At 34.9% G+C, this 17356-nt stretch overlaps 1 protein-coding gene across 1 annotated transcript; it reads left to right on the plus strand.

The window, feature by feature from the left end:
* Nucleotides 1–14932: 14932 nt before the first annotated feature.
* On the plus strand, nt 14933–16528 carry LOC127798401 (expansin-A1-like). The gene is made up of 4 exons (XM_052331936.1): nt 14933–15018; nt 15123–15250; nt 15342–15654; nt 15738–16528. Exons 2-4 carry the CDS (start codon nt 15127–15129, stop codon nt 16042–16044), a joined length of 744 nt encoding a protein of 247 aa, XP_052187896.1. The 5' UTR covers nt 14933–15018; nt 15123–15126; the 3' UTR covers nt 16045–16528.
* Nucleotides 16529–17356: the final 828 nt, after the last annotated feature.

Consider the following 17356-nt stretch of genomic DNA (forward strand, 5'->3'; position numbering starts at 1 on the left):
ATAAATGTGAATGGATATACAAGTTCCAAAGATTTAATGCTCTATTCACCCAAATAAATACTAAATTACTTCTTTATATAACATGTTATGGTATTATGTTCACCATAGCCTAATGACCCAACAAGTTTTAATCTAAAATGGTTCTCTTTTTAACAAGCAAAAAATTGATTAATCTTATTCAATTTTATCCATCTATATAAATGTTTCTTTAACTAATCATATCACCACACTTAATCATCAATTTCAAACTTATATTCTTAGATAATATTTGCTAAAATGAGTAAAGATAAAATTATATCAAGATAAGGTTGGAATGTTTCTCAGATTAAGATATGAAATGGTCAAAATAAAATCATAAAATATTCTAAAATTTTTATCAAACTATTTGTTAAATTTTTTATAATGCACTAAATAATATATGCATTATTTTTTTCTTATCTGTAAGGATCAAGATAAATTTATCTTAAAAAACTCATATAAGAAGTCGCGTGATTTTTTTAATGGTCGTTATATAAATTTAACAAATACAATGAAAAGTATTTTTATCTAAAATGATTTTTATATCTATTTTTTTTGTATATATCTTAATTAATAAATATTACCTTAATGTGAAGAGTTACCAATTAATTTTCATATTTGAGAGAAATTGAAAGTGCTCTCAGTAACAATAAAGATAAGTAGAAATACTTTTTGTTCTTTTTATGAAGCTACATTGATTTACCTTTTGTTACATTACTTCCAAAGGAAAACCATTTTAACAATTAATTTTCTTTTTTTTTTTTTTTTTTTTTTGTAACGAGGAAACTTGAGGAGTTCTTGATCAAATATAGTTTTTGGTCTAGATCGTTTTACTCTCTCTAAAATTAACAGTCTATCTTAACCATCCGACCTAGGTGTACGGATAAATTTTTCATAAACCAAACCTCAAGGCCTGGCTTTTATGGTAGAGACAGGCAATTGCATAGTCTCGAACAGAGACAAAATTAAATTTACAATTTCACATATTTCAAACTCTCGGATACATGTGACAAACTATTTGTGCTATTTTTAGGGGTTGATAATAATTAGTTGAGTTGATGAATAATGAGTAATGGTTGTCTTTTAAAATATAAAATCTCACAAAGAACAAATTTAAGATATAATTTGTTTGGCATAAGATATTGATGGTGGATTTACTTTTATTTTGTTAATTTAATTATTTAATTAAAGTATATAATATGCAATATTACCATGATATTTGGATTTATAAAGGAATGGCAATGGCCCGATATCTTTTCTTCTCTCAATGCCCCCGTATTCGTTTTTCCATACCCATATCCCTTAGGTTACAGGCATAATTTTTTTTGTTCCCATTTTCATTAAATTAGAACTACCATTTGGAACTTCACTTTGTATAAGAACTATAAGTTGAACAAGATCGAGAACTTCACTTTTATTATCTGTTAATAATAATAAAGTTGTCATTGTTCAAATACAACAATAAATTTATTTATCGAAAAATTATCTTTAAACTTTCGAGACTCTACAAGAAAGAAAACGATCAGAGTGCACAAGGCAATTCCCAATAAAATATTTTGATGCTTAATTAGTTGATCTCTATTTTCAAAAGAGATAACATAGCTCTTTTTTTGGATAGAAGTGATTTATCTTTGAGAAATAAGAATTCTCTTATTTATAGAAGAGTTTAGGGGTTGATAATAAATATCTCTAGTATTTCGATATCAACCAGATTAATTAGAACTTCTAACAGATAAGCCCTATATTCTGCAAGATTTTTAGAGTGGTTTTTAGATATCAAAATTATCTATTTGCTCATCTTTTTTGGGAGCTCCTTGTTGAAGAGTCTATGAGAGACCTCCAAGTCTCTAGACCTTCTTTCCTCCATTTGCGGGACCACTCTGCAAGAGTCTTCAGGAGCATTGTTGTCAAACTTATAAATCAACTCATACAAATTTATGTGTCATTTAACTTTAAACGAGACAAATCACTTATAATATTAGAATTTAATAAAATCTGAGTTTACTGAGTTTACCTTTGGTGCACTGATTCGATCATTTGAGGGCTACCATCTACTAACCCTAAGCATTTACCTCTCTCAGGCCCCCTTATCAATGTTCCCCCTTGTCACCTAGTTGCTTAATGTTGGATGCCACCATTGATTCACAAACACAAACAGCCCTAAGCCACCATTGATGAATTGACGTTTCCATTGCTCGCCTGCTCAGTGCTGTCATTTCCATGCAACATGAATCAATTCACTTCATAGCTCTGATTGTTTGGTGTCACCTTCGATTCAACTTAAAAAGGTATTGGGTAAGCTTCGTTTGTTTTTTGGTATGCTTCATCTGTTTTTCCTTTTGTCTGTTTCTTGGTCTGATTCCTATTCTTCATCAATTCCTATATGTTTCTAAGCAAAAAGAATTACTCTAATTTGAGTATATGATGTTCAAATTCCTTTAGTAGGGAATCAAATGCCATTATCAAGAACTTGACAATATGCTAAAAGCAATTCTTTATTAAATTCCTCTTCAAATTCCTATCCAAATTCCCCGTTATTTATAAGAAATAATATTGTAAATCGTAATAATCATATTATTAAATAATATTAATTTATTTTTTACAAAATTATGTTATTTTGAACATATATTTATATATATTAAATGATATTTTTAATTGTCTATAAAATTTTATGATTCTACGTTATATTGCACGAAAACGAAAACGGGAAACATTTCTGGTACAAAATGAAAATGCTCAAACAAACATTCTTTTAAAAAAGTAGACATAAATAGAGTTCGAAACAAAAATAAAAAACGTTTAGGAAACAGGGAAACGACTTCTCTGAGAAGTTTCTATACAACATAGATTCTACGATTCGAGTTTACAATTCAATTTTATAGACCTTTTTTCGATCCTATTATAAAATATTGAGTTTAACAATCTTATTCGGGAGACCTCCAAGTTTTCTAGAATTCCTTCTTTGCGAGAGTCTTCTTCGGCTTTTTTGAATCTTCACTTTTGTGGGCTTGGGCCTTTGATGGTGAGCTTTACCCCTAACACATCAAAGTTATTTTTCTATTACCAAACATAAGCATAAATTCAGAACTTCTATTGTGAAGCAGAAAATAAATTTTTTTTTAAACAAAATTATCTCAATCAACATCTAGAATTACAAACACAATTTAATGAATAATATTAATTAATTATAAAAATAAAAATTAATTACATAAATATTTTCTAATAATTTTATTGTTTTAGCTTAAAAAATAATTCTTAAAAAAGTCCTTTTTACATAAATACCCCTACAAATTATTATTATTATCCCTAAATTCATCAATACCCATCGAGTAGTCATTATCCTAAAAGAAAAATATAAGCAGTGTGGAATATGGATAACATAACCCACATGAAATCTGAATATCAAATTCAAATATGAAGTTGGGCCCATTCACCTGGCAATTTAGAATTCAAAAAGGGAGGGCCCAGTACAATAAATAATATTTGTAGGGCCTTTGGGCAGGAGAGGGGACCATTGGCTGGTCCTGTTTGCTCACATTCATGTGCAGTGCCTACCCTATCCAAGGCAACCATTGCCCCCAACAACTTGGTTTTCTTATGGCGCCCATTCTCCCTCTGCCTCTCGCAATTTGGCCCATTTGCCTTTGCACTAACCGTGTCATTTTCCTCCATTTTGCCTTAAACCATGAAAGGTCAATGCCCGAAAGAGACTACTCCCGGCCCCTACCCCGACCTGTCCACGTTTTCTTTATTCTTTTTGCAACAATTTGGCCACAACAATATTCCTTAGGATAATCCACAAAAGAGAGCCCGCCCTCACAAACTGCTACAAAAATCATCAATTTTGGTTCAGCCAATGTCGTCACCCTCACTACATCAATATGCTTATCGACTTGATACCCAATCAGGGGCAGAGCTACGGTGTGCAATTGCCTTCCTCAACTTCTAAATTTATCTTTCGACCCTTTAATGTTATGTACATAAATTATTATATTCTCTAACACTTACCTTCTTAAAATAAAAAAGATAAAGAGCGATTAAGTAAAGTCTCACCTAATTTAAAGTCCTAAATTGTGCTACCATACCCAATGTTGCATAAAGTGTCTAGGTTTAGTCACATTTAGGATTCACCAAGTAGACATATATAATATGTCAAATGCAAGAGCTATTTAAATAGTAGTAATTAACCTAATTCATGGTGACCGTAAATTTTGTGTGGCTGTGGTTGTAGGGGGGATCCATGCTTGCATGTGCTTGTGCTCTGTCCATGTGATGGGTGGGTTCACCTAATTGACTTTTGCTGACCAAATTAAGAAATCAAAGGAAATATGCTTATCCCAGCTCAAGTAATCTCTCAATCTCATGAAACATGCTGGCCGTCACATGTGCCTCTCTACCCAGGCAAAGCCTATGCTTTTCCTCTTGCCCTAAGTATTATATTGTCTGGTTTAAGTAATTGGGTAGTAGTTGAAGTGGGATTGCTTTTACTACTGGAGTGTCACATACACATACCCATGATAGGGATGTGTGATTCCATTTCCCTTTCGGATTCTCTTATCTCTTAGAACCCAAGTTGTTGTGGTGTAAGTTTGCTGCTTCTATTTGGCTTCACATGGAGATTTTTTTCTACTATTTTTTAATTACCTTCAAGTACCCCTTTTATTTGCCTTGTAGATATATATAAGCATTCCACCATTATATGACTCATGAGTGATGCTGGGTGTTAGCATTTGAAGAGGTCTTTGCCTGGTAGAACAAATAATAGCTCCCCCCACATGCTTCCACTTACCACGTGCCGCCTTCATTTGTGGCTGTCAATTCATAAGTGAGCATTGTAATATTGATGCATGCATGGCCATGTTGTTCGCCACTCAGATCTCTTGCCTTGCATTATGATCTTTCTCATATATATACATATATATATGTATATCTTCCCCTCAATTGAGTTTAATTTGTTGGAAAATTTTAAAAAAATAAATTATTTATTTCCTCTCTGTTTAGTATTGTTGTTTCCAAACATACGAGTAAAATTTGTAGATCAAGAAACTCAAGTTATGAGGGAAGGAACAATGAATTGCAAGCCGAGGTACAAGTGACAAGCTACTTGTCTGGGGGAGAGCTTCAGACTTGTTCGGGGAAATGTTGTTTAACTGACCAACCTTGTTTCGGCGAATACTCTTAGCTGGTATTAGGTTTCCTTTGTATTTGTTTGGGAGGACTCTACCTATGAGTGGAAGAAAGTTGTCATGGAGAACGTATGCTCGTCGCATCTCCGAGGTCCCCCAAAAGACGTTTAATTGTTGCATCTCCAAGGCCCCCCGAACCTCATAGACTCGTTCTCTCAAACAACAAAGTACTCCTTGGGAAACAACCTTACTCTCATGCTTCAATCCTTAAGTTACTTGTTCAAGTCCGAAAGCTACTTATTTGAGAGACGTAGGCCAATCGATCTCTCCCCCACATAAAGGCATGAGCTTTCTCCCAGACAACGGATTAAGCTCTTCCCTAAACAAATAGCTTGTCACTTGCCTCCTAACTTGCAATTTCTTGTTCTTTGCTCGGCTTTGTCCTTGTTGTGGGACAACCAAATAGACCCTATGAGTTAGCATAAAAGGTCAAAAACCCTGAAAAGTCTTCTAGGCAACCTTGGCCAGGCGTCCAAATATTTGAAGAGTCTTTAGGGGAACACCTATAAAATGATACTCTTCAGGGCTTTTGGTCCTCGAAGGTACCTTTAGGCTCTCCGATCCTCATCTGCAGGCTCAAAGAGTTAGGTGCCACGCCCAAAGGGTTGTGCCACGTGGCCCAGCCCTTGACACCTATAAATACCCCATGGACCTGCACCTTCAAGATCCAGATCTTACACTCGAAGACCCAAACTTAAAGCAAAACCCAACACTTTAGATCCATCAACCCTAACCCTTCCGGAGACCCCGAAGACATATATACATATACTCGTCCGTATACTATCTTCTACATCATGACAACATCTAACTTTATCATCGAAAGGCCTACGCAAGAGAGCTCCTCATGTGTTTTTTAATTGTTTCTTTGCCGCAAACTACCTGAAGACCTGAAAGACCCATTCAGAGACAACAAAGCAAATAACTCCTCTCAAAAACCCCCATAACTCTTCCTGAGACGGATCCCAGCCAAAGACCCTTAGTCGAAAATCTCTTCGAGGCCATTTACTCTTAAAAACCATTCAGGCCATCAACCATCCGAATGCTATCCTTTTTGGGGAATTTTTTAGGACACCTATCTAGTTCTCCCAGACAATAGATGGAGCCTAGCCCTACATATTTGGCTCTCTCAAACAACGGATCAAGTCATTCCCACCCGAACGCTTACTAGTGCTGCCCACCAATGCAGATCTTACTCTATTTTTTTGTTAGGTTATGTCGAGTTGTTTTCCATGATAAACAAATTTAATTGTAGTATCCCTAGAATAACAATCCTAACTTGAGTTTCTAGACTTACAAATTTTACTTTTTATATTTTTGGCAACAAATACTAAAACATTTGAAATATATGTGTGCGTGTGCGCACACACGCGCATGCATGGTTGGCTTCACGTGCATAGAGTCAGAACTTTCTTTAATCAAATGATGTTTGTTTTATTGAGTAATTATGGCGGACATGAAATTAACCACTTCAAAAATTTTGATACTTTGTCTTAAGAAAAGTTAACGTAGCTTCAAGAGGGCATGTTATGCTTTAATCATTATTGTGAGCTACCTTTCTACTTGTCAATGGTACTCCCTTTTTTCTTTTTTCTTTTTTTATCTAATGGGTGGCCGTGGTGGACCTTGTCACACCACACCACACCACACCACAATGCAATGCTACTTTAGAAATTACAAGAGATGTGGGGTATGAGAATGCAAATACTTAGTGGTCCTTTTTGATTGCTAAGATGAAAATGAAAATGAAAATGAAATTTAGATAATGAGCTCTTTGATGGGTCACCCTCAAAATGAACATGGGTTCGTGGCTTATGTCACATAATCTTTGACTTGGATCCTAAATGGACTAAACCGAATATAGAATAAAACCCGCTTTCACACATTTTTTTGGATAAATTCCTTAACATAAACTAAACCAAAATTAATAATAAATAACTATTTATATATATATGTATATAAGTTCTAAATTTAGCAACTAAACATTGATGTTGTTCTTTTCATTTATTTTTCTATTGAGTATAGAGTGGGTTGCATTACGTCTTTAAATTAGATGGTCTATTTGTCACGATGCCAATTGTTGTAGCTCATTCTCTAGTAGGAGATGAAGTTCTCCCGAAAAAAATCTACTTTTCATGAAGAAGAAGTTCTCTTAAAAAAAGATGATGAGTAAGTCCTTCCGAGGAGATACGACCAAACCTCACACACCGCACACTCAGTTGAGCCACTCTCCAAAGGAATTACAAGGAAGATTCTCTCTCGGACAACCATACCTATTAATGTCCCGCACAATGATGGCTAGCCTCACAAAGGCATTCATTCTCTCACTCTTCCAATAGAGTTTTTCACCTGGCATATTCTATGCTTAACTCTGGACAAGACCATATACCTTGTGTGTGCACCACATGTCTTACTCACCAACTTCAAGAGGTATAAATACCTTCAATCCAACATTTTTTGGGAACTTTTTCGAACCTTTCTACTTCTAGACACACATGCATATCTAAGCCACTTGATTTTCTAGAAAAATATGCCATTCTCGAACAAGGCAACATACATTTTCTGCATGCATTTCACTTGTTTCTTCCAAGCATCATGCAGATATCTGTATCTAACTTAAACATTTGAGAAACTGTGCATGAGAAATCTCTGCTTGTCTTCTAACTGGTTGCTGCCTTGTAGTAGAAGACTTTCTCTCGAACATCGGAAGTTCTCCTAAACAACTACAACCTCAAAATGTTTCACTCATTGGGCTCCCACTTTTAAGCACAACAATTGCTCATTCACCCAGACAAAGACCTGATTTCTCCTAACAACAATAAACTCTTCTAGTCCTATTCTCTCCCTGGTTCTACCTTTACTTTGAGCTATCCCAGTACAAAATTTACTTGCTGTATCTCTAACAAAAACATCAATCAACTTAATTTGAACATTAAAACATTAGGGTTGTTAAGTGGTCAAAAATAAATTAATGTGGAAAAGTAGGTTTTTATTTTTTTTTATTTTTTTTTTTTGGGGGGGGAGGGGGGGGGGGGGGGGGGGGGGGGGTTGGTGTCGTAATCATTTTATTCCAAACTTTTCGTGGACTAATTTAAAGTTAGAGTAAGTGTAAGAATGAGAAAAGCTTTTGTGGGAACTGTGAAGTGTTACAACTTACGACAGGCATTTGAAATTCAATCGAAGAATATATGATGGTAAAAAGTAACAAATGGCGCCAGCCTGCAACTTCAGAAAGCATGTCCCAAAATCAAATGTGTTCCCCATGCCCCCAATCATTTCAAATTTTAAATTACTAATTTAAAGTTAATAATTTTTATGAATTTAAATGGAACATCAAATAAATTTTTAAATTAAAAAAAATAAAATGACAAAGTACAAAAAATAATGTTATTTTTTATATTTCGATTGGTTTAGTTATTTTATTTTTTTTAAAATGAAAAGCAAACCGAACCAAAATAACTAAAATTATTAATTAAATTTAAAAACCAAATCAATAATTTCAGCCAATTATTTCGATTTAATCCAAAATTTACTCACCCCTCCCAACCCAAGCAAGACTGTCGACTTTTTCTAAAAGCTTCCCAATAAGGCATGATTTTGTTTCAGGTGACAAAAACTGTAAGTGTTCCAGAGAGTTTCGCTCGGTGGTAGATTTTCTCAGACACAATTATTATTTTTCGGATTTAAGAAAAAATATTAAAATTCTTATATTTCACGGGTCAATTCTTGTGAAAAATTATCAAGGATATTTTAAAAATTAAGTAATATTTTAATTAATAAGTGATAACCAGTCAATTTCCATTTCGATCTCGAATTTTGTGTTGACTCGTTTATTTAAACTTATCTAATTGTTAAGCCAATTTTATTTTTTTTCAAATTAATTTATTATTAATTTGAATTCAATAAATTTTTACCCAATTGACACTACAACAAATTTTGGATTAAGAGGCATTTAAAAATACCTTAATAGATAGTTTATTGGGGCATTTTAACTATTAGGGCATTAATAATAATGCCTCATGTAACTGTGCGCCAAAAACGTATTGAGGCACTTACAAATGCCTCAAAAACAATTATAAATTTAAGTTTGTTGTGACACTTAAAAATGCCTCAAAAATCACTATAAATTTATTTTTCATATCCCCCACAAAAGCATCTCTTAACTTTAACTTACTTCTCCTTTAGCTCGAACCCTGAACCTTTCTTTCTTCTTGCACACGCGTGACCACATAATCTACACATTATCTTATTAATATATGTGCCTATATTTATTTTATAGTATATCTAAGTTTCATTAGAATTATTCTATTGTGTCACTTAAGATTTGTTTATTAGGGCACTTTGTTGGAGTGTCTTGTTAGGATTATTTTAATGGGGCATTTCAAAAATTCTGCCCTATTAGATTTATCTATTAAGACACTTATATTTGTCTATTAGGGCATTTCATTGTCGTGCCTCATTAGAGTTATTTTATTGGAGCACTTCTTTAAATTATGCCTTAAAATGATATTTTATAAGGCACTTAATTGTTGTACCTCATTAAAATTATTGTATTGGGGCATTTTTTTAGATTATGCCTTAAAATGATATTTTAGAGAACACTTTCTAAAAAATGTCTTAAAAAAATGCCTCAACAAATCATTTTTGTTGTGGAGTGACATAATAACAATCTAAATCTATTATCGTTGAGTACGAATTGAATTATTAAGTCACGTTGTTGATCGACGACAATCATACTTTTGATAGTTGAGTGAATGTAAAAATTTCAAAAGGAATATGAGTTTTTTCAACCTCTTAGTCCCAGCTAATCGTTAACATGAAATATGAGCTTTTTCAATAAATAATGACAAAAAGGAATAATAGCCCAAAAGAAATGAGAAAAAGTGTGGACACCAAATCAAATCCATGGCGTCCTACTAATACTAATCCTTTGATATGAGATGTGATTAATATAAGCAGTTATGGTTAACAGCTGGGGGAGGGTGGGATGGGATGGGATCAACGGTGGAAATGATGCGCGCAATTGACCGGTAGCTGCAGAGAATCAAATTCAGATTTTCCGACAAGACGTCGGCGCCGTTGAACCCTTTCCTCTCTCCTCCTCGGCAACAGTGAAAGCCGTGAACACGAAACTGAACATTTTCCAGGAAAAATATGTTATCTAAAGAGAAAGAGAGGGAAGACAGAGTTGGCCAGGATGGGATTTCATCAGATCTTGGAGATCAGACGGCAGGGAATCGTCCAGCAGGGAAAAGATTCTTCTGCTGTGGTCGCGCTGTTTCGAGCTTTCAACACAACGCACAACGATAAGTTGGTTATTGACCGTTGTAAAATCGCCATTTTTCGTTTTCTTCTTTTTATTTTTATATATATTCAACCCCCACCCCCCAATAACATAAAATAACCTTTCTTCCCCCACAATTGCCCATACTTTCTGAATCCAACGCCATTCCCTTCGGCGTTCCCTCCCAAATTTTAGAAGAATGTGCTTTTAGCCCCCTACTTTCTTGGAAACCAAAATAAATAGGATAATCAGACTAAGTAATGTAGTATAAAATAAAATAAAAATATTTATCTTGCGTAATCTCTTGTCGCTTGTGCCTCAACTTCAACAGAGAACGTAAATCGTAGATGAAGACTTTACCACGTAAACTAAGTATTATTCTCAGCGTCAAATTTATTTTTTTATTTTTGTACTGTTATAATTTTTTACATATATAGTAATTCAAATTTTTTGTTATTTTAATTATATCCTTAAATTTAATTTTTGAATTAATTTAATTTTTATATTTTGACATTTTTATTGTGTGATAAGTCAATTTTTTTATTATTTTGCGTATATTTATAAACTTATATTTTTTACTCAATTTAACTCATATACTTTAACGTGAATATAATGGGCGTATAATTTGTCATCTTACTTTATTTTTTTATATAATAAAGTATAAAGATTAAATTTATTTAAAAATTCAATTCTAGGGGTATAATTGAAATAAAAAAAAGTTTAACTTTTTACAAAAAAAAAAAGTTAAAGTATATGATTTAAATTAATTTAAAAATTAAGTTTAAAAATATAATTAAAATAATAAAAAATTAGAATAATCACACCAAAAAAAACATAAAAAATACAAAACAAAAAATAAGAATTTAGCCCTCAAATAGGTGTTACCTTCTTGAATTACATCGGACCTATGTGTCTTATCAAATAAAAAATATCTAAAATACCAAGAAACTGAAAAAAAAAAAAAAAAAATCTAAGTGGGCCCAGAGATAATCAAAACATAAATAAAGGGTGTGTGTTGGGGCGGGGGTTCTGTAATTCTCTCTTGGTTTGTCCTGTAACTGTGAGTTAATTGCTTGGAAACAAAAGCATAGAAAGAAGCCAAATGGGATTTGAATTGGGCGGAAAGTGCCAAACCATTGCATGTGCCCCCAAATTGCTTGCTGCTGGGGCATTCCCAATGCCAATCCCAATCCCAATCGTTTTCATCCATTCTTACCCCCAAAAAATAAATAAAAAATAAAAAAACCAAAAGATACCCTGAATATTTCTTTAAATAATAAAGCATAAAAATCAAATCTTGATGCAGAAAGATGCGACAATTTATAAAAATACAGCTTATTGGAAGAGCTTAATTAAGCTCATGCCCTAATTACTTAATTAGTGGGCACTTATTACCATATATCTTAATTAAAGAAAAATAATCCTCCAAGTGACGCACAGACAGTGACATGACATCAAACTTTCAAGCACTATTCTCACAAGCCTCCAATTTTGTCCTAATAATAATGGTTTGTTAGCGGGTCAATTAAAAACTAATTCCGTTAATCGCGGTCGAATCGCTTCACTAATCAATTCATAATCCAGATTTCATTGTCACGCAGATCTTCGTTAATTGATTATTAACACGTAACCCCCCGATTTCACTTTCCATGCAGATCTTCCAATACCATTTGAACACCATCCCCCCCTCCCTTGACTAAAAGATCGACAATTTGGCTCTATTAGGGTTCACTCAACCCTCCTTTTATTTCATTGGCTTAAATAAATAAATTTAAGTTTTATTTTAAAGATTATTTAATAAAAAAGTATTTGTTAATTAAGATATAAGTTAAAAAATATAAAATATGAAAAGCATTACATATAAAAATATTTTCTATTATATTTGTTAAGGTAGCATTTGTTAAAATAAGTAAGATAAGATTAGAAAATATTTCAAGAATTTTATTAAACTATTTGTTAAATTTTTTTAAATGTATTGAAAAATATATGTATTATTTTTTCTTATCTGTAAGATCATAAGCAAAAATAAATAAATATGAAAAATGACAGATAAAAAATCACGTGACTTTTTTTTTAATGATCACCAGATAAGTTTAAAAAACACGTTGGATAGGATAAAAGTTCGAAATACTTTTCATATCTTATATTTTTTTTATCTAGATATTAATTAATAAATATTACCTAAATTTATTTGACAACTCACTAAAAAGAAGTCATATGACTCTTTATTTGAGATTTTATAGAGATAAATTTATTTTAGATTTTATAGATATAAAAAAAAATAATTTATGTGCCCCATCTCATCAAAGTATAATTCTTAGTGCCATGATTGTTAAATTCTCAATTTTATGCATACGATTTTATGATTTTTTGCACTCAAAACCCTTACGATTTTACAATTTTGAAGTTGAATCACACTCGATTTTACGCTTTTACACGTCGAAAACTCTCTTACGTTTTTACGATTTTAACAACCTTATTTAGTGCATTTAAAAAAAATTAATAAATAATTTAATAAAAAAATTAAAATATTTTTCAATCTTACATTAACCATATCATATTTTGATCGGTAAAATATTTTAATTTTATCTTGATATAATAATATCTTATTCATCTTAACAAACGTTATCTAAATAAGTCATGCTTAAACATAAAGGTGTTTTGACTCGTTTTTGTCTTGTTTATAAGTTCATTTATGAACTCTTACATAAACAAGTGTAAAATCAACTTTATAATGACTTCAAAATTTAAAACTTATGAAACGACTTGTACCAACTAAATTAAAGTTCATTTAAAACTCTTTTAATATAATACGAATAAGTTGAGGTCAAGTCCATGTTTGTACTCAACAAACTTTTAAACAAATTAACTCGAACTCGAGTTTGAACTCGAACTTAATAAAATTATTGATGAAATTATTAAGAAGAAGTCCAAGCTTTTATGGGCGCTACTTAACCCAATTCATTTGCAGTCCTAAATGAACTACTACTGGTGTGGGTGGGTAGAAGCTAGCTAGGTAGGAGTGAAGAAGGGTTGGTGGGTTGGTTGGAGAGCATAATGCAGCCTTAATACATAGAATTGATGGAGGGGATTGGTTTTTCAAAAAGAGTAGAAATCGTAGCCACAGCCCATCTTAATTAAATTAAATTCCATTGCCAAAAGAAGATGCGGCGGCAGAGCATTAAATTCCTCAGCTTCTAAAGGGGGTCTTAATGATCACTCACATTACCCATTACCCAACTACAAGTTATGGGAGGAGAGGGAATATGGGCATCATATTGTTCCCTGTTTGTGCTAGCAATGTGCCGCCACTTGCTTTACAACTCGGGCGCTTGCCTAAATTATTGTTGAATGGATTCAATTGGTTGTAGCCCCATTCCATCATTACTTGATTTTCTTAGAGTTAGAGAAGATAAAAGGGGTGGTAAAATTAAGGGTTTAATTTGGTTTAAATAAGAATTCAACTTAATCCAAACACATTTTAATTTTAAAGTAGATCAAATTTAGTGACGTCATTAATAGGGTTGTAATCAAATTGGGCTGAGCTAAACTAAGTTTTGTTCGGTCCAAGTTCGACTCGTTAGAATTCTGGTGAATACGAGCTTGACTTGAGCTCAAAAATGCATTTGACTTTGAGTTCATTAAGGATTTATTGAGTTCGAACTTGGTTTGTTAGAATTTTTTTTTTTTAGATAGAAGTTATTAAAATTTATTTTTACATAACAAAAATATTGCAAATATAAACATTTTTATCATAAACACAAAGATAAATAACAAAATTTCGCAATCTTTATTTACGGGCAAGTTTTGTCTTATTCAAACTCAACTCATTTATAACACAAATAAAATGCGAACGATATTTTATTAAGCTAAACGTTGATCCGCTCGAAATAATTAAAACTCTAATTAGTAAAAAAGTAGTAGTATATAAGTTACAATAGGTAAAAAAGTAACTTTCACATACAATAGTTGTTCAAGAGAAGAATATTTTGATTCCACAACCAAAACATTTTAGTTAGAAAAAGAGAAGTTCCCAATTACCACTGAAACCTAATAAGCTTGCTTCTTCCATGGATGAACCGAAAGTAGGAGGTGCAAGAGAGCTTTAAAGAAATATTAAAGAGGAAAGGGGAAAGGGAAATGTGGCGTAGGATAGGCGGCGAGAGGGGGATAAAGCAAATGGCTGTTGGTTGCATGTGCATGTTGTCGAGGTTTTGGAAGTTTTCTCGCTTCCACCACCCGACGGAAAACCACTTGACCCCACATGGATTTGGGGGATTTTCCCGCCCGGAAAAGCTTCCCCAAAACCACACGCTTTTCGGCCACAAAACCATCTTTCAACATTAACTAAACAACCCCTTTAATCCCTTCGAGCGGTTTTTGGTCCCCCAACAATTTGTTGCATAAAAGGACCTCCAAAGGGCCCCACCCCCCCCAACTTCTATTTATTCCAGCCCAAACCTTCCCAATTCTTCACATTCGCTCTCCACTGCTCTGCCTCTCTAGGCCTTCGTTTCAAGCCTCAATCTTCGTGTAATCACCTCTCTCTCTCTCTCTCTCTCTCTCTCTCTCTCTCTCTGTGTGGCTAAAATGAGTAAAATGCTAAATGGGGGTAGTGGTAAATGAATCTTTTGCAGGAAAATGGCTGTGGCTGTGTTCTTCTTGGTGGGTTTTCTGTCAATGGCCTCACTGGTTCACGGCAATGGAGGGTGGATAAATGCTCACGCCACCTTCTACGGCGGTGGCGATGCCTCCGGCACAATGGGTACGTTCAGTTCACTCTTTTTTTTTTTTTCACTGGAATTGCTATTTCCAGAAGACTCAAAAGGCTGATTTTGATTGCTTATTTGGTGCAGGGGGGGCCTGTGGGTATGGAAATCTGTACAGCCAAGGGTATGGAACCAACACTGCGGCTCTGAGCACGGCTCTGTTCAACAATGGCCTGAGCTGCGGGTCTTGCTACGAGATCAAGTGCATGAATGACCCCAGATGGTGCCTGCCGGGCTCCATTGTCGTCACCGCCACCAATTTCTGCCCGCCGAACAACGCCCTCCCCAACAACGCCGGCGGCTGGTGCAACCCTCCTCTCCACCACTTCGACCTCTCCCAGCCCGTCTTCCAGCACATTGCCCAATACAAATCCGGCATTGTCCCCGTCGCTTACCGAAGGTACGTAGGCGGGCGTTTGTTTTATTCCACATCAAGTGATATGGATAATTGAACTAATGCTGACGAATACTTGGTTTTTGCAGGGTGGCTTGCGGGAGGAGGGGAGGCATAAGGTTCACAATCAACGGCCACTCCTACTTTAATCTGGTCCTCATCACCAACGTCGCCGGCGCCGGCGACGTCCACGCCGTGGCCATCAAGGGCTCCCGCACTGGGTGGCAGGCTATGTCCAGAAACTGGGGCCAGAACTGGCAGAGCAACACCTACCTCAACGGCCAGAGCCTCTCCTTCAAGGTCACCACCAGCGACGGCCGCTCCGTCGTCTCCTACAATGTCGCCCCCGCCGGCTGGTCCTTCGGCCAGACCTACACAGGAGCACAGTTCCGCTGAACACAATTTTAGCTGTTTGCTTCCAAACTTTAGCCATATCTACAATTTTAGCTGTATCTACCGTTCTAAGCAGTCACTAGTATTAGTATTGTGACTAAGATTACTAGGAGATTTATCTATTGTGGGTCAATCTTGGATTTGGCCTTTAGGGTCTAGAATGAAAGGGGCTTATTTTAACGGCCCTTGTCATTTTGATCGTGGGTACCCTCCATTTCTATTGATGGGTACCCTCTAATTCTTGGGGCCTTTTTGTAGCTTTATTATTTTATTTTCTTTTTTGGTGGGTTATTTTTCCTTCTGTTGCAAGGGAGGAGGAGGGAGATGGCAGAGGTGGACTTTTACCACCCGCCACTAGTAACCAGTCTTTTTTTTCTCGGTTTGGAGTTTACACTTCTGGGTTGTAACTTGTGTATGGCCGTGGCATTCTTGGGCTTGCCGCACTATATATTCAGTTTCTTTAGTAATGAAAGAGTGTTTTAGAACTTATATTATCTCCCATTTGTTGCTCATAAATGTGGCTCTTTAATTCTCTCCTCCCATATCTTGATGGTTCCCATGCCTGGCTGCTAGCCCAGATTTGATTCGTTCTTACATTATTGTTTAGCCTAAAAAGTGAAAAACTGTTGACAAGTCAAAGGGGCAAGGTCCCATCTCATGAATCTCTGCTTATTTGATAATAGCAACACCAATAAGGTTATGTAGTAAAAGAGACAAATGACTGGACCACCAATAGAAGACATCTCATGTGTCAGTGTGTTTCGCTGTCTCTCCCAGAGCTCCCCCTTGTCCCTTTCACTAGATTGGCCAAGAGATTCACAATCTCTTGAAAGATGAAACATATTTTGCAGCGACGTTTCCCAGAAGAAAGTATCGGTGCTAGCCTGTGTCGATTCACACCTTCGTTCAAGTGCACTGTACATCACACAGTCGTTTCAGCATTTTCCATGGCTGGCTTTTAAACTAAAGCCCTGCTTGATCACGTGGGTTCTGATTCTGCAGCTTCCCACATAGAACCAAAGAAGCGAGCTTCGTCGAAACTTCCTGCAGAGAAACCGCTTAGAGAGAGAGAGAGAGAGAGAGGAAATTGTATTAAAAAAAGGACTCTTTTTCCCGAGAAAATAGACCGTTTGAACCCTTCGAAACGCCGCAAAGATCTTTGCATCTGCTGCTTCTGCTGCCATTTTTAATCGGTTCGAGGCTGAGGCTTTAAGTTGGCGCTTCTTTTCGGGCAATCAGCTTGACCCCTTGGGGATCCCATTTGACTCTCAACTCTCATTTATTTATTTATTTAGAGTCTAATACTAAGTTTAGT

Source organism: Diospyros lotus, chromosome 3 (assembly GCF_014633365.1).
Source record: "Diospyros lotus cultivar Yz01 chromosome 3, ASM1463336v1, whole genome shotgun sequence".
NCBI classification, from domain to species: Eukaryota; Viridiplantae; Streptophyta; class Magnoliopsida; order Ericales; family Ebenaceae; genus Diospyros; species Diospyros lotus.

What these genes read in the sequence shown, in the direction of transcription:
- LOC127798401 (XM_052331936.1), top strand. Translation starts at nt 15,127, where the DNA reads ATGGCTGTGGCTGTGTTCTTCTTGGTGGGTTTTCTGTCAATGGCCTCA. An exon ending in CGATGCCTCCGGCACAATGG is followed by an intron (nt 15,251 to 15,341) that starts GTACGTTCAGTT and finishes TATTTGGTGCAG; the next exon opens with GGGGGGCCTGTGGGTATGGA. An exon ending in GTCCCCGTCGCTTACCGAAG is followed by an intron (nt 15,655 to 15,737) that starts GTACGTAGGCGG and finishes TGGTTTTTGCAG; the next exon opens with GGTGGCTTGCGGGAGGAGGG.